General features: G+C 40.0%; 1 protein-coding gene across 2 annotated transcripts in view; it reads right to left on the bottom strand.

Annotated features, from left to right (window-relative positions):
* Positions 1-14,187: 14,187 nt before the first annotated feature.
* LOC144359458 (molybdenum cofactor sulfurase-like) overlaps positions 14,188-18,120 on the bottom strand; it is a 40,322-nt gene continuing 36,389 nt past the window's right edge. The window contains exon 9 of one of the 2 annotated variants that reach the window (XM_085495286.1): positions 14,188-17,696. In XM_085495286.1, coding sequence (XP_085351412.1) covers positions 17,607-17,696 — 90 coding nt within the window. In that variant the 3' untranslated portion in view covers positions 14,188-17,606. The remainder of the gene's footprint in view (positions 17,697-18,120) is intronic. The other variant, XR_014928090.1, reaches the window with a different exon arrangement.

The following is an 18,120-nucleotide window of genomic DNA, read 5'->3' as shown; positions in this document are numbered from 1 at the left end:
TGTGAAAGCCAGTTGTATTCCTAGACACTGGTGTGAAGCCAGCTGTATTTCTAGACACTGGTATGAAAGCCAGTTGTATTCCTAGACACTGGTGTGAAGCCAGTTGTATTCCTAGACGTTAGTGTGAAGGTCAGCTGTATTCCTAGACACTGGTATGAAAGCCAGTTGTATTCCTAGACACTAGTGTGAAGGCCAGTTGTATTCCTAGACACTGGTGTGAAAGCCAATTGTATTCCTAGACACTGGTATGAAAGCCAGTTGTATTCCTAGACACTGGTATGAAAGCCAGTTGTATTCCTAGACACTGGTGTGAAAGCCAGTTGTATTCCTAGACACTGGTATGAAAGCCAGTTGTATTCCTAGACATTAGTGTGAAGGTCAGTTGTATTCCTAGACACTGGTGTGAAACCCAGTTGTATTCCTAGACATTAGTGTGAAACCCAGTTGTATTCCTAGACATTAGTGTGAAAGCCAGTTGTATTCCTAGACATTAGTGTGAAAGCCAGTTGTATTCCTAGACACTGGTGTGAAACCCAATTGTATTCCTAGACACTGGTGTGAAACCCAGTTGTATACTTAGACACTGGTGTGAAAGCCAGTTGTATTCCTCGACACTGGTGTGAAAGCCAGTTGTATTCCTAGATACTGGTGTGAAAGCCAGTTGTATTCCTAGACACTGGTGTGAAAGCCAGTTGTATTCCTAGGATACTGGTGTGAAAGCCAGTTGTGTTCCTAGACACTGGTGTGAAAGCCAGTTGTATTCCTAGACACTGGTGTGAAAGCCAGTTGTATTCCTAGACACTGGTGTGAAAGCCAGTTGTGGTTCTAGACACTGGTGTGAAAGCCAGTTGTATTCCTAGACACTGGTGTGAAAGCCAGTTGTATTCCTAGACACTGGTGTGAAAGCCAGTTGTGGTTCTAGACACTGCTGTGAAAGCCAGTTGTATTCCTAGACACTGGTGTGAAAGCCAGTTGTATTCCTAGACACTGGTGTGAAGGCCATTTGTATTCCTAGACACTGATGTGAAAGCCAGTTGTATTGCTTAGCACTGGTGTGAAACCCAGTTGTATTCCTAGACACTGGTGTGAAAGCCAGTTGTATTGCTTAGCACTGGTGTGAAACCCAGTTGTATTCCTAGACACTGGTGTGAAACCCAGTTGTATTCGTAGACACTGGTGCGAAATCTAGTTGTATTGCCGGAAACTGGTGTGAAACCCAGTTGTATTCCTAGACACTGCTGTGAAAGCCAGTTGTATTCTTAGACACTGGTGTGAAAGCCAGTTGTATTGCTTAGCACTGGTGTGAAACCCAGTTGTATTCCTAGACATTGGTGTGAAACCCAGTTGTATTCCTAGACACTGCTGTGAAAGCCAGTTGTATTCTGAGACACTGGTGTGAAAGCCAATTGTATTGCTTAGCACTGGTGTGAAACCCAGTTGTATTCCTAGACACTGGTGCGAAACCTAGTTGTATTGCTGGAAACTGGTGTGAAACCCGGTTGTATTCCTAGACAATGCTGTGAAAGCCAGTTGTATTCTTAGACACTGCTGTGAAAGCCAGTTTTATTCTTAGACACTGCTGTGAAAGCCAGTTGTATTCCTAGACACTGCTGTGAAAGCCAGTTGTATTGCTTAGCACTGGTGTGAAAGCCAGTTGTATTGCTTAGCACTAGTACGAAAGCCAGTTGTATTCTTAGACACTGGTGTGAAAGCCTGTTGTATTCCTAGACACTGGTGTGAAAGCCAGTTGTATTCTTAGACACTGGTGTGAAAGCCAGTTGTATTCCTGGACACTGGTGTGAAAGCCAGTTGTATTCCTAGACACTGGTGTGAAACCCAGTTGTATTCTTAGACACTGGTGCGAAACCCAGTTGTATTGATGGGCACTGGTGTGAAACCCAGTTGTATTCCTAGACACTGGTGCGAAGCCTAGTTGTACTGCTGGACACTGGTGTGAAACCCAGTTGTATTGCATGACAGTGCTGTGAAACCCAGTTGTATTCCTAGACACTGGTGTGAAAGCCAGTTGTGTTCCTAGACACTGGTGTGAAAGCCAGTTGTATTCCTAGACACTGGTGTGAAACCCAGTTGTATTCCTAGACATTAGTGTGAAACCCAGTTGTATTCCTAGACATTAGTGTGAAAGCCAGTTGTATTCCAAGACATTAGTGTGAAAGCCAGTTGTACTCCTAGACACTGGTGTGAAAGCCAGTTGTGTTTCTAGACACTGCTGTGAAAGCCAGTTTTATTCCTAGACACTGGTGTGAAAGCCAGTTGTATTCCTAGACATTAGTGTGAAGGTCAGTTGTATTCCTAGACACTGGTGTGAAACCCAATTGTATTCCTAGACATTAGTGTGAAACCCAGTTGTATTCCTAGACATTAGTGTGAAAGCCAGTTGTATTCCTAGACATTAGTGTGAAAGCCAGTTGTATTCCTAGACACTGCTGTGAAAGCCAGTTGTATTGCTTAGCACTGGTGTGAAAGCCAGTTGTATTGCTTAGCACTAGTACGAAAGCCAGTTGTATTCTTAGACACTGGTGTGAAAGCCAGTTGTATTCCTAGACACTGGTGTGAAAGCCAGTTGTATTCTTAGACACTGGTGTGAAAGCCAGTTGTATTCCTGGACACTGGTGTGAAAGCCAGTTGTATTCCTAGACACTGGTGTGAAACCCAGTTGTATTCTTATACACTGGTGCGAAACCCAGTTGTATTGATGGGCACTGGTGTGAAACCCAGTTGTATTCCTAGACACTGGTGCGAAGCCTAGTTGTACTGCTGGACACTGGTGTGAAACCCAGTTGTATTGCTTGACAGTGGTGTGAAACCCAGTTGTATTCCTAGACACTGGTGTGAAAGCCAGTTGTGTTCCTAGACACTGGTGTGAAAGCCAGTTGTATTCCTAGACACTGGTGTGAAACCCAGTTGTATTCCTAGACATTAGTGTGAAACCCAGTTGTATTCCTAGACATTAGTGTGAAAGCCAGTTGTATTCCTAGACATTAGTGTGAAAGCCAGTTGTATTCCTAGACACTGGTGTGAAACCCAGTTGTATTCCTAGACACTGGTGTGAAACCCAGTTGTATTCTTAGACACTGGTGTGAAAGCCAGTTGTATTCCTCGACACTGGTGTGAAAGCCAGTTGTATTCCTAGATACTGGTGTGAAAGCCAGTTGTATTCCTAGACACTGGTGTGAAAGCCAGTTGTATTCCTAGGATACTGGTGTGAAAGCCAGTTGTGTTCCTAGACACTGGTGTGAAAGCCAGTTGTATTCCTAGACACTGGTGTGAAAGCCAGTTGTATTCCTAGACACTGGTGTGAAAGCCAGTTGTGTTTCTAGACACTGGTGTGAAAGCCATTTGTATTCCTAGACACTGATGTGAAAGCCAGTTGTATTGCTTAGCACTGGTGTGAAACCCAGTTGTATTCCTAGACACTGGTGCGAAACCTAGTTGTATTGCTGGAAACTGGTGTGAAACCCAGTTGTAATCCTAGACACTGCTGTGAAAGCCAGTTGTATTCTTAGACACTGGTGTGAAAGCCAGTTGTATTCCTAGACACTGGTGTGAAACCCAGTTGTATTCTTAGACACTGGTGTGAAAGCCAGTTGTATTCCTCGACACTGGTGTGAAAGCCAGTTGTATTCCTAGATACTGGTGTGAAAGCCAGTTGTATTCCTAGACACTGGTGTGAAAGCCAGTTGTATTCCTAGGATACTGGTGGGAAAGCCAGTTGTGTTCCTAGACACTGGTGTGAAAGCCAGTTGTATTCCTAGACACTGGTGTGAAACCCAGTTGTATTTCTGGGCACTGATGTGAAAACCAGTTGTATTGCTGGACACTGGTGTGAAACCAAGTTGTATTCCTAGACACTGGTGTGAAACCCAGTTGTATTCCTAGACACTGGTGTGAAAGCCAGTTGTATTCCTGGACACTGGTGTGAAAGCCAGTTGTATTCCTAGACACTAGTGTGAAAGCCAGTTGTATTCCTGGACACTGGTGTGAAAGCCAGTTGTATTCTTAGACACTAGTGTGAAAGCCAGTTGTATTCCTAGACACTGGTGTGAAACCCAGTTGTATTCCTAGACACTGGTGTGAAACCCAGTTGTATTCTTAGACACTGGTATGAAAGCCAGTTGTATTCCTCGACACTGGTGTGAAAGCCAGTTGTATTCCTAGATACTGGTGTGAAAGCCAGTTGTATTCCTAGACACTGGTGTGAAAGCCAGTTGTATTCCTAGGATACTGGTGTGAAACCCAGTTGTATTCCTGGGCACTGATGTGAAACCCAGTTGTATTGCTTGACACTGGTGTGAAACCAAGTTGTATTCCTAGACAGTGGTGTGAAACCCAGTTGTATTCCTAGACACTGGTGTGAAAGCCAGTTGTATTCCTAGACACTGGTGTGAAAGCCAGTTGTATTCCTTGAAGCTAGTGTGATAGCCAGTTGTATTCCTAGACACTGGTGTGAAAGCCAGTTGTATTCTTAGACACTGGTGTGAAAGCCAGTTGTATTCCTAGACACTAGTGTGAAAGCCAGTTGTATTCTTAGAAACTGGTGTGAAAGCCAGTTGTATTCTTCGACACTGCTGTGAAAGCCAGTTGTATTCCTAGACACTGGTGTGAAAGCCTGTTGTATTCTTAGAAACTGGTGTGAAAGCCAGTTGTGTTCCAAGACGCTGGTGTGAAAGCCAGTTGTATTCCTAGACACTGGTGTGAAACCCAGTTGTATTCTTAGACACTGGTGCGAAACCCAGTTGTATTGATGGGCACTGGTGTGAAACCCAGTTGTATTCCTAGACACTGGTGCGAAGCCTAGTTGTATTGCTGGACACTGGTGTGAAACCCAGTTGTATTTCTGGGCACTGATGTGAAAACCAGTTGTATTGCTGGACACTGGTGTGAAACCAAGTTGTATTCCTAGACACTGGTGTGAAACCCAGTTGTATTCCTAGACACTGGTGTGAAAGCCAGTTGTATTCCTGGACACTGGTGTGAAAGCCAGTTGTATTCCTAGACACTAGTGTGAAACCCAGTTGTATTCGTAGACACTGGTGCGAAATCTAGTTGTATTGCCGGAAACTGGTGTGAAACCCAGTTGTATTCCTAGACACTGCTGTGAAAGCCAGTTGTATTCTTAGACACTGGTGTGAAAGCCAGTTGTATTGCTTAGCACTGGTGTGAAACCCAGTTGTATTCCTAGACATTGGTGTGAAACCCAGTTGTATTCCTAGACACTGCTGTGAAAGCCAGTTGTATTCTGAGACACTGGTGTGAAAGCCAATTGTATTGCTTAGCACTGGTGTGAAACCCAGTTGTATTCCTAGACACTGGTGCGAAACCTAGTTGTATTGCTGGAAACTGGTGTGAAACCCGGTTGTATTCCTAGACAATGCTGTGAAAGCCAGTTGTATTCTTAGACACTGCTGTGAAAGCCAGTTTTATTCTTAGACACTGCTGTGAAAGCCAGTTGTATTCCTAGACACTGCTGTGAAAGCCAGTTGTATTGCTTAGCACTGGTGTGAAAGCCAGTTGTATTGCTTAGCACTAGTACGAAAGCCAGTTGTATTCTTAGACACTGGTGTGAAAGCCTGTTGTATTCCTAGACACTGGTGTGAAAGCCAGTTGTATTCTTAGACACTGGTGTGAAAGCCAGTTGTATTCCTGGACACTGGTGTGAAAGCCAGTTGTATTCCTAGACACTGGTGTGAAACCCAGTTGTATTCTTAGACACTGGTGCGAAACCCAGTTGTATTGATGGGCACTGGTGTGAAACCCAGTTGTATTCCTAGACACTGGTGCGAAGCCTAGTTGTACTGCTGGACACTGGTGTGAAACCCAGTTGTATTGCATGACAGTGCTGTGAAACCCAGTTGTATTCCTAGACACTGGTGTGAAAGCCAGTTGTGTTCCTAGACACTGGTGTGAAAGCCAGTTGTATTCCTAGACACTGGTGTGAAACCCAGTTGTATTCCTAGACATTAGTGTGAAACCCAGTTGTATTCCTAGACATTAGTGTGAAAGCCAGTTGTATTCCAAGACATTAGTGTGAAAGCCAGTTGTACTCCTAGACACTGGTGTGAAAGCCAGTTGTGTTTCTAGACACTGCTGTGAAAGCCAGTTTTATTCCTAGACACTGGTGTGAAAGCCAGTTGTATTCCTAGACATTAGTGTGAAGGTCAGTTGTATTCCTAGACACTGGTGTGAAACCCAATTGTATTCCTAGACATTAGTGTGAAACCCAGTTGTATTCCTAGACATTAGTGTGAAAGCCAGTTGTATTCCTAGACATTAGTGTGAAAGCCAGTTGTATTCCTAGACACTGCTGTGAAAGCCAGTTGTATTGCTTAGCACTGGTGTGAAAGCCAGTTGTATTGCTTAGCACTAGTACGAAAGCCAGTTGTATTCTTAGACACTGGTGTGAAAGCCAGTTGTATTCCTAGACACTGGTGTGAAAGCCAGTTGTATTCTTAGACACTGGTGTGAAAGCCAGTTGTATTCCTGGACACTGGTGTGAAAGCCAGTTGTATTCCTAGACACTGGTGTGAAACCCAGTTGTATTCTTATACACTGGTGCGAAACCCAGTTGTATTGATGGGCACTGGTGTGAAACCCAGTTGTATTCCTAGACACTGGTGCGAAGCCTAGTTGTACTGCTGGACACTGGTGTGAAACCCAGTTGTATTGCTTGACAGTGGTGTGAAACCCAGTTGTATTCCTAGACACTGGTGTGAAAGCCAGTTGTGTTCCTAGACACTGGTGTGAAAGCCAGTTGTATTCCTAGACACTGGTGTGAAACCCAGTTGTATTCCTAGACATTAGTGTGAAACCCAGTTGTATTCCTAGACATTAGTGTGAAAGCCAGTTGTATTCCTAGACATTAGTGTGAAAGCCAGTTGTATTCCTAGACACTGGTGTGAAACCCAGTTGTATTCCTAGACACTGGTGTGAAACCCAGTTGTATTCTTAGACACTGGTGTGAAAGCCAGTTGTATTCCTCGACACTGGTGTGAAAGCCAGTTGTATTCCTAGATACTGGTGTGAAAGCCAGTTGTATTCCTAGACACTGGTGTGAAAGCCAGTTGTATTCCTAGGATACTGGTGTGAAAGCCAGTTGTGTTCCTAGACACTGGTGTGAAAGCCAGTTGTATTCCTAGACACTGGTGTGAAAGCCAGTTGTATTCCTAGACACTGGTGTGAAAGCCAGTTGTGTTTCTAGACACTGGTGTGAAAGCCATTTGTATTCCTAGACACTGATGTGAAAGCCAGTTGTATTGCTTAGCACTGGTGTGAAACCCAGTTGTATTCCTAGACACTGGTGCGAAACCTAGTTGTATTGCTGGAAACTGGTGTGAAACCCAGTTGTAATCCTAGACACTGCTGTGAAAGCCAGTTGTATTCTTAGACACTGGTGTGAAAGCCAGTTGTATTCCTAGACACTGGTGTGAAACCCAGTTGTATTCTTAGACACTGGTGTGAAAGCCAGTTGTATTCCTCGACACTGGTGTGAAAGCCAGTTGTATTCCTAGATACTGGTGTGAAAGCCAGTTGTATTCCTAGACACTGGTGTGAAAGCCAGTTGTATTCCTAGGATACTGGTGGGAAAGCCAGTTGTGTTCCTAGACACTGGTGTGAAAGCCAGTTGTATTCCTAGACACTGGTGTGAAACCCAGTTGTATTTCTGGGCACTGATGTGAAAACCAGTTGTATTGCTGGACACTGGTGTGAAACCAAGTTGTATTCCTAGACACTGGTGTGAAACCCAGTTGTATTCCTAGACACTGGTGTGAAAGCCAGTTGTATTCCTGGACACTGGTGTGAAAGCCAGTTGTATTCCTAGACACTAGTGTGAAAGCCAGTTGTATTCCTGGACACTGGTGTGAAAGCCAGTTGTATTCTTAGACACTAGTGTGAAAGCCAGTTGTATTCCTAGACACTGGTGTGAAACCCAGTTGTATTCCTAGACACTGGTGTGAAACCCAGTTGTATTCTTAGACACTGGTATGAAAGCCAGTTGTATTCCTCGACACTGGTGTGAAAGCCAGTTGTATTCCTAGATACTGGTGTGAAAGCCAGTTGTATTCCTAGACACTGGTGTGAAAGCCAGTTGTATTCCTAGGATACTGGTGTGAAACCCAGTTGTATTCCTGGGCACTGATGTGAAACCCAGTTGTATTGCTTGACACTGGTGTGAAACCAAGTTGTATTCCTAGACAGTGGTGTGAAACCCAGTTGTATTCCTAGACACTGGTGTGAAAGCCAGTTGTATTCCTAGACACTGGTGTGAAAGCCAGTTGTATTCCTTGAAGCTAGTGTGATAGCCAGTTGTATTCCTAGACACTGGTGTGAAAGCCAGTTGTATTCTTAGACACTGGTGTGAAAGCCAGTTGTATTCCTAGACACTAGTGTGAAAGCCAGTTGTATTCTTAGAAACTGGTGTGAAAGCCAGTTGTATTCTTCGACACTGCTGTGAAAGCCAGTTGTATTCCTAGACACTGGTGTGAAAGCCTGTTGTATTCTTAGAAACTGGTGTGAAAGCCAGTTGTGTTCCAAGACGCTGGTGTGAAAGCCAGTTGTATTCCTAGACACTGGTGTGAAACCCAGTTGTATTCTTAGACACTGGTGCGAAACCCAGTTGTATTGATGGGCACTGGTGTGAAACCCAGTTGTATTCCTAGACACTGGTGCGAAGCCTAGTTGTATTGCTGGACACTGGTGTGAAACCCAGTTGTATTTCTGGGCACTGATGTGAAAACCAGTTGTATTGCTGGACACTGGTGTGAAACCAAGTTGTATTCCTAGACACTGGTGTGAAACCCAGTTGTATTCCTAGACACTGGTGTGAAAGCCAGTTGTATTCCTGGACACTGGTGTGAAAGCCAGTTGTATTCCTAGACACTAGTGTGAAAGCCAGTTGTATTCCTAGACACTGGTGTGAAAGCCAGTTGTATTCCTAGACACTGGTGTTAAAGCCAGTTGTACTTTTAGACACGGGTGTGAAACGCAGTTGTAATGCTGGACACCGGTGTGAAACCCAGTTTTATTTTTAGACACTGGTGCGAAACGCAGTTCTAATGCTGGACACTGGAGTGAAAACCAGTTGTGTTTTTAGACACTGGTGCGAAACGCAGTTCTAATGCTGGACACTGGTGTGAAAGCCAGTTGTATTCCTTGAAGCTAGTGTGATAGCCAGTTGTATTCCTAGACACTGGTGTGAAAGCCAGTTGTATTCTTAGACACTGGTGTGAAAGCCAGTTGTATTCCTAGACACTAGTGTGAAAGCCAGTTGTATTCTTACAAACTGGTGTGAAAGCCAGTTGTATTCTTCGACACTGCTGTGAAAGCCAGTTGTATTCCTAGACACTGGTGTGAAAGCCAGTTGTATTCTTAGAAACTGGTGTGAAAGCCAGTTGTGTTCCAAGACACTGGTGTGAAAGCCAGTTGTATTCCTAGACACTGGTGTGAAAGCCAGTTGTATTCCTAGACACTGGTGTGAAAGCCAGTTGTATTCCTAGACACTGGTGTGAAACCCAGTTGTATTCCTAGACACTGGTGTGAAGCCTAGTTGTATTGCTGGACACTGGTGTGAAACCCAGTTGTATTCCTGGGCACTGATGTGAAACCCAGTTGTATTGCTGGACACTGGTGTGAAACCAAGTTGTATTCCTAGACAGTGGTGTGAAACCCAGTTGTATTCCTAGACACTGGTGTGAAAGCCAGTTGTATTCCTAGACACTGGTGTGAAAGCCAGTTGTATTCCTAGACACTAGTGTGAAAGCCAGTTGTATTCCTAGACACTGGTGTGAAAGCCAGTTGTATTCCTAGACACTGGTGTTAAAGCCAGTTGTACTTTTAGACACGGGTGTGAAACGCAGTTGTAAAGCTGGACACCGGTGTGAAACGCAGTTGTATTTTTAGACACTGGTGCGAAACGCAGTTCTAATGCTGAACACTGGAGTGAAAACCAGTTGTGTTTTTAGACACTGGTGTGAAAGCCAGTTGTATTCCTGGACACTGGTGTGAAACCTAGTTGTATTTTTAGACACTGGTGCAAAATCCAGTTGTATTGCTGGACACTGGTGTGAAACCTAGTTGTATTCTTAGACACTGGTGCGAAACCCAGTTGTATTGCTGGACACTGGTGCCAAACCCAGTTGTATTCCTAGACACTGGTGCGGAACCCAGTGTGAAACCCAGTTGTATGCCTGACACCGGTGAAATACGCATATCAAATCATATATGCATGTGAATTTAATTCATATTCGAAGCACAAACTAACAATATTGCGAGTTGCGCTTGTATTTATTATCTTAATAGCAGTACAATTGAACAATGTAGGAATACATTTATTATATACCCTATATATAAAATAAGTTTTTGAAATGCAGTCCCTCACCCCCTTGGCCATTTTCGCCGATTTTTAGTCGCCGGAGTGATTCACGTCCCAAATTTTGGTTCTCCGGGCGTCTCTAATAAATACCCTATCTAACCGCTGGACTGAATTAGCTAAATTATGAAAAATTCATAGAAGATTGGGCGAAAATCGGTCATTTTTGGCCTCATCGTTTTTTGCTCGGAAACGCAAGGGCGATAAGACTCGATTTTCAAGAACGCAGGTCGCTCGGATCGGACGGTTTCTATTGTCTCGAGTCTGTTGTGTGTCTAGAAACATAACAACTTTGTTTTTTGGTGAATATAGAACATGCTCTGTTCCAATAATGGATTTTGATATGCAAATCGAACAATTTTAATAGTTCCTTATTGTAACGTCTCCCATATAAATAGTCATCTACTCCCCAGAATTTGACAATGGTACTAGCCCAGAATTGATTTTCTGTTCAGCGCGTCTTTGATTACGCCACTGTGCGAAAATACGCACACTCGCGAATTTGGCAACATTCACTTGGACGTTTTAGGATAGTGGGAATAGAAGCAAATAGGTGGAAATGCCAGTTACATCACTCATGAAGATTAAAGATTCGATTGCTGGCCGGGATAGATGGATTAAGTGTTCATTTCTATGCATATTGTCTACACCTGCGATTCTCAATTTCGATGTGTAAAATCATATTGCTGCTGTGGACGGCGACGGCTGACAGATTGTTTTGGTATGGGCAACTGATTTTTAGGTTTCTGTTTTTTTTGATATTCTGACGTTCACTTGGTCGTATTTTGTATATACCACTCAGACACTGACAACAATTAAGTAAACGGGCCGGAACATAGTCAACATGCCAGTGGGACTCTGAAGGCCCCGGAGAAAGCGCCATCTTACAACATTAATGAACGAAATTTACATTACAATTTCATGCTTCCGAACAATCTGATATTTATGCTGGATAACAAAGTATACAAGTACTGTCTACAATATACTGCATAATGGAAATAACATACCTATCTAACCGCTGTTGATTTTTGTACAAATTTCCAAGAACACAAAACAAACAACTGACAACAATCGACAAAACAAAAACACTACACAGTCACTGTAGCCACACCAGTAAGAAAAAGATACTGTGGAACTCATTGCAAATTGTAAATACAAAATAAATGTAAGTGAATACAATATTTAATAATTTGCAGCCTCCATGGACAAGTTCACAGCCTCTAATATTGCAAAACCGTTATTAGTTGTGAACTGAACTTTAAATCTCATCAGGATATCCACATGAAGTTACACAGATAGAAAAAAAAATGCAATATTAAGACAAGAAAATTATGCTGTTTTTGTCAAGGCTATATACTAAATTCCCTTATTTTGGGTGTACTTTTAAAATGTAATCATAGTACAAATGTAAAGTAAACAACATTATCGAGTGATTTTGGATTTGTTGGAAAAGTACTTGAAATGCTGTGACATGGTCTACTATTGGTGGTGGGAATTACCAAGCCAGTTTATAAAACAAGCCGGTAGGCTGGTTGGCATCCGCTCCGCTCAAAAACAAGTATCATGTTTTCGGCTGTTGCCATGGTAGGACATGAACGTGCAGCTAACGTCGGTTTATAACTAAAACCGGGACCCGTATACAAGGTTCGCAAAAAAACGTTCAGTCCTTAGAAGTCACTTTATTTTATTGCTAGGACGTATTCTGCTGTTAAATTTATTATTTTCAACCGTTTTGCGATAGTATTTTCTAGATTGAAACATGGAGGCAAAAAGCTCCATGATTGAAGGCAGCATTTACAGTTCATTCATAGTTCAAAGTTGCGTTGGGATTACGCTGATAGAGTGTAACAATGTTGGCGCCGGTGATCTCTTACCAGTGCGCAACGTAGCCAAAATAAAAAAAAACAAAAACATGATCATATAAACACTGCTATTTATAATAATATAAAGACTGGTAGGAGGTAATAAATTTGGGGCGAAAGTATTCAAAAATCAGTTTTTGGCTGTTGCTATGGCAGCGGTGAGCGAGAATTTGATTTCAGATTTTACAACCTAACTAGAGTGAAGGTGTGACTTGCCCGCCAAGTTTGAACCAAACGGCCCAGCCAAAAAAATCACAGAAGAGTCAAATTTGTCGGTAATGAAAACAGATATCAAAAATTCAAATAGTAACTTAGTGCCCACACTCAAATTGAGTAGAATGAGCTATGTCTGAAGAGTTTTATCCTAAATTTGTAGGAGGAGATTCATTTAGCACGAAGCTATCCAGTTTTTTGGCTGTTACTGTGGCAACGATAGGCCAGTTTTTTTCTTCAGATTTTACCTAATAACTAGGGTGATGGTGTGACCTGCCTGCCAAGTTTGAGGGAAATGGGCCAAGCCAAAACAATCACAGAAGAATTAATACTTGAAAACACCGGAAACCACACACTCAGAAACACAAAATTGATTTTAAGGGCAATCCTAGAACGGATCGCCAATAGTGAACAAAAATGTTCGTAAATATTACTGACCGCAAAAGACGCTCATCGCGAAGTGTCTTGTTTATATAAAAAATAAATATCCATTATTACAGATTTAATCAACTTATTTGCATATTGTATTATTTTTTTACCTTGGCAGCATCTTTTTCTTTTTAATTTAATTTTAGAAGTGATTGTTATACATATATACTTAAAGCATTGGTATACACCACCATGTGATATTGAAATATTGCAAAACGTTGGAGCTCCCAACTACTGAGAAAAGAAGTTATAAAACAAATATGGTATAGAGCAGCAGTGAATGGATTGATCGCAGGTCTTATCGATAATTATAAAATATTGAAACCAATATTGCTATAATTTGATGGAACCATTGTTTCACATTTCACAGCTTTATCATGTTATCATTCTTTGACACTGGGGATTACATGGAATGCTACCACTTTGCCGAAATGATATTACGGAGAAGATATATTCTAGAACTAAGTGACTGAACTGATAATGTTCTTCTGTGGAAACTGCAGCACTAGCTTTCTTTAAGCATTATGATGCTTGTTACATTGTAATGAAATATTAGTTCGCCAGAATTTGCAGGAAATCAATATCGTTTTTAGTGTTACCATGGATACTGGTTCTGAAGTCAACTCTGGAAATTTTCTGATTTTGAACTATACTTGTTTTACAACCAGGAATTAATCTTGTCGGAAGCAGTTTTAAATTCAGTACTAACATCCGGTGGTTTGTTACTTCAGCAAGCAAATAACTGGTCAGTCAAAGTAGTATGCAACAAGCAGTAATTCTGGCAGTAAATTTTAGGAGAATTATTGAGGGGGGTGTACTAAATACCCTCATGTAGTCAGAATGAGAAATGCAGTTAAGAAGCCACTAAATTGCCCCTGACCTTTACAGTGATTTTTTCAAGGATGATTTTCTGTTGAGTAATTGGGAGTTTGAAGATTTTTCTATAATATTGCTCAGTTGTAAGAACTTAATGGTATTATTATTAAGTATAAAAACTGTCTTACATATAAAATTAGCTATTTGCATATTGTATACCTCTTAAACCACTTACATATCTTCCTTAAATCCGATTGTTTATATCTAAAAATATATTTGCATATTGTATTACAGATTTCAAACCTTATACTTTCCAAAGTGAGTTTTGTATACCTAATTAGATTATTTGCATATTGTATTACAGCTTTGTAACCTCATACCTCTTTCCTAAATCCCATGAATTGATTATCTATGCATGAATAATTTGATAATTTGCATATTGTATTACCCTTTCAAAAACATGTACTTACTTGTAAGTGATTATTTTTTGTTTGTTTTTATTGAAGTCCATAGTATATAAGATACAATCTTACAGTGCTTTGAATAAATAGAATTACATATGTCTGAGAAACCTTCAACAAATATACATTTTATATAATATTGTCAACTTAATGCATTTGTTTTTCTAATAGGTCAAGAAATTTACCCCATTTTTTCAGATGAATTTTGATCTTTTGTTTGCAATTACATATTATAATAATGTTTATTGTCTTTTAGGCCACAGGGCCATATGACTATACATAACAGAAAAACAAAAGAATACACAAGCACTGGAGAATGTACAGCAATTATATATATATATATATATATATATATATATATATTTTACAACAAAATTCTTATATCGAAAGTAACGAAAACTCCCTTCTAAGGTTGAATGCTTTATGTAGAAATTTACCAAGATTACGTAGTACCTTTGCGGATTTTGAGCGCATTAGACTGTAATATTTTTCTGAATTGGGAAGATGCCAAAAATACTCAGGAATTAACTGTTTTCACATAGAGTGAAATAATGGGCAAACAAGAACAAAATAGTACTCGTCCTCTACATTAGATAAACAAAATTTGCATATTCTTTCCAACCCTGTATAGCGCCCCGCTTCAATGCGCAACCTATGACTAGAACAGCGAATACGTGCTAGAGCATGTCAGTGTTTAGCCTCTGTGACTACAAAAAGATATCTTTCTGGTTCAAGCATGGTTTTAAAACTACAATATGACCTTATTTTAGCAGTGCAACATACTTCACTGTACCAATCCTGTCTATGAATATCAATTACCCGCTGCTTGAACTGTACCAAAAACAGGTTTATATCCCTGGGATATCCAAACCATACCAAAGCCGTACATATGAAGTATATTTTTAATTTCATTGGCCCATGATGTCCTTCCATTTTCATCTATTTTATACATAAGTCTGTAAGCATGCTTTACAACCCTCCCTTCAGGAAGTTCTGTGACTCGTAACCAGTATTTTATACATTTTAACAAGGAGTTTACAAAAATGGGTAACATTTCCCAAGTACGGCTTCAGTACATGTTTTATCACCAACCCCAAGAAAATGTTTACAAAATTTCAACTGCACTCTTTCAGCCTGAATATATTGCTTAAAGCCCAAAATTTCTGCCCCGTACAAAAAATTGGTAAAATTAAAGCATCGAATAGTCTGAAATAAACATCATAATTAAGTATACCAACTTTATACTCAAAACTAAATAAAGAAAACATTGATTTGCGTGCTTGTGCAGCCAAATTTGCAGCAGCTTTAGACCAGCTGTTTCTACATGACAGCAATAACCCAAGATACTTGTAGGAATTTACAGTTTCAACAGGTTCATCATTCATAAACCATCTTTTTTTAGTTGAGTTATGGCCACCTTTCCGAAACACTACAATTTTAGTTTTCCTTTTATTTACAGTTATTTTCCATTTAATACAAAAGTGTTCTAAAATATTAGAACAATTGAATCAGCAAATATGACTACATCATCGGCATACAATAAAGCAAATAAATCAAACATTTCTTGCGTTAACTGAACCCCCCCCCCCCTGTATCCCACATTCCCAATCATATTATATAATTCATCTATAAACAAAGAAAAAAGAACAGGACTCAATACACTGCCCTGTCTAACACCAATAGTACAAGGAAAGTAATCAGAAATCCCACCATCAAGTCTGATGCACGATTTGACATCACTGTACATTGACTTGACAATGGTCAACATTTTACCTGATATACCAATATTATGTAATTTGATAAAAAGTCGGCTATGGTCAACAGAGTCAAAAGCTCTGGCAAAATCAACAAATATACAGTAAAATTTCCCTCTTTTTTTTTTTCTAAGATAATTTTGAACGATTGCATACAAGACCAATATGTTGTCAACAGAACAAAAACCTTTACGAAATCCTGCCTGCACTCCAGAGATGGTCCCAGTATCCTTTGCCCATTCATAACGTCCATTGTTTAGTATGCTACAGAATATTTTAGATTAGATTTTGAACCTTTTTTCAAAAGTGGAATAATCACCCCTCGTGACCACCCTTCAGGAAATTTCCTTGTTTCAAAAACATTGTTAAATAATTCACTCATGAGTAATAAATGATTTACAGAACAGGAATTCCGTCTGGACCAGTAGCTTTCCTATTTTTCAGTGATTTCACTGCTTTGATAATTTCATCATTAGTGATTCAATCATTCAAATCTCCACAATTACCATTTTTAGCATAACGATCCTCAAGCAATGAAACAAAAGTGACGTCCCCGTTGTTTACAACCTGTGGCTTATTTATCTGTTCAAAATGTTCCTACTATAGGTATCCCTACAATACCGTCCAATCACGGACCACATACCATCCCGACCAACCACATTATCCCAACATTTTTGTTCTCGACTTAACAGCAAGTCTGTGTGAGTTTTCTTATTAAAATTACAAATGCTTTTGAAAGTATTTTGAGCAAGTTTGTATTGCAACAGTGCTTCGTCAGTGTGCATTTTCCTGAACAACGTAAGACATCTGAACATTTCACGTTTGGCATCTTGGCAGGATTTATTGAACCATGGTTGATTGTTCATATTTTTAGAAGTACCGCGACACTCCATTCCTTCCCCAGCTAGTTTTAATGCACCCTTAATACAATCAATTACCCTGTCGTTATTTTCGCCTACATAATCATGTGCTTTATCTAGTAGCCCAACCACTTCGTCTGAATTCAACTTATCTACAAAATTCTGTTTTATATCCTCCTTCCAACGATACTTTTTCCATTCATTAGCTTGGGGAGTATGTATTACCTGACCACTATCATTACAATTACATTGCAAAGTACATTCAAGGGGAAAATGGTCTCACTCGGTTCTATTTTTTGTTTATACCTGGATATGTATATAAATCTCTTTGCTATCAAAATCAAAAAATTCAATAACCTTGGCATTGAAGGGTCTCCAAGTATTAATTCTTTAGCATTGTGCTGTACTTGTTTTCAATCCAATGAGATTTCCCCAACCATTTGAGAATTTTACCCAAATCCTTTCAACTAAAGGATATCTGTAAGTGATTTTTTTATAATTAAGCAGTAACTCCTGGCTGAAATTGAGCATACCATAAGATGTTGCATAATCCATCAATCTATTCGGATTATTACTATAATTATTATACCAACATTATAATCCCTGGAAAAGGCTGTGAATATGCTAATTGTTTACTCTTTTTTAGTAAAGTGACTTTGTCTGTATATCCTAATGTCCACCATTTTAGTTCATTTTCAAATATTTGCACATTGACCAGCTGATGAAGTATGACATAATGAATTATATTAGTTGCATATAAATAAGTGTACTTTCTGAACTGTACAAATTGAATTTCTCTTCACATCCTTGAGTGTTTCTCTGTCTCATCCCAATGGAGTAACTGCATCTCCAATTTGTATCCATGTTGTGCCAGAATATTCTCTATCATGGAAAAGATGGATTCCAAATGGAACCTGGATAATATAAAAAATAAAGTTTATAAAATGATGATGGTTAGTAAATACCAAAATATAATCATATACAGAAGTTGGCATCTGTCATTGTGTCCGACTGTTTAAGAGTGTATCGGTTTTACTGACATTCAATCATTTCTCTTCATTTTATTATATTTACAGTATTTCTAAACACCTTCCACAGTGAATTTATTACCGGTACTTAGTATTGTTATTTTATTAAAATTCTTTTGCCTTCTATTTTTGTCAATCTGATTCATTGTGTGTGTAATAGACACTGTAGTAGTTGATTAGAATAAGTTTGATTACTACTTTTTCATTGTGATGTTGAGGGACGTACATCAAAAATGTTGACCAAATTTTTGTGGGAATATTTGCCAGGACAAGAGATGTAAATTCCAGCAATACTCTCAGTGAGATTCTG

Source organism: Saccoglossus kowalevskii, chromosome 21, assembly GCF_978046115.1.
Source record: "Saccoglossus kowalevskii chromosome 21, keSacKowa6.1, whole genome shotgun sequence".
Classification (NCBI taxonomy): domain Eukaryota; kingdom Metazoa; phylum Hemichordata; class Enteropneusta; family Harrimaniidae; genus Saccoglossus; species Saccoglossus kowalevskii.
Note: the sequence above shows the minus strand (reverse complement) of the source record. Positions and strands in the feature narration are given on the sequence as shown.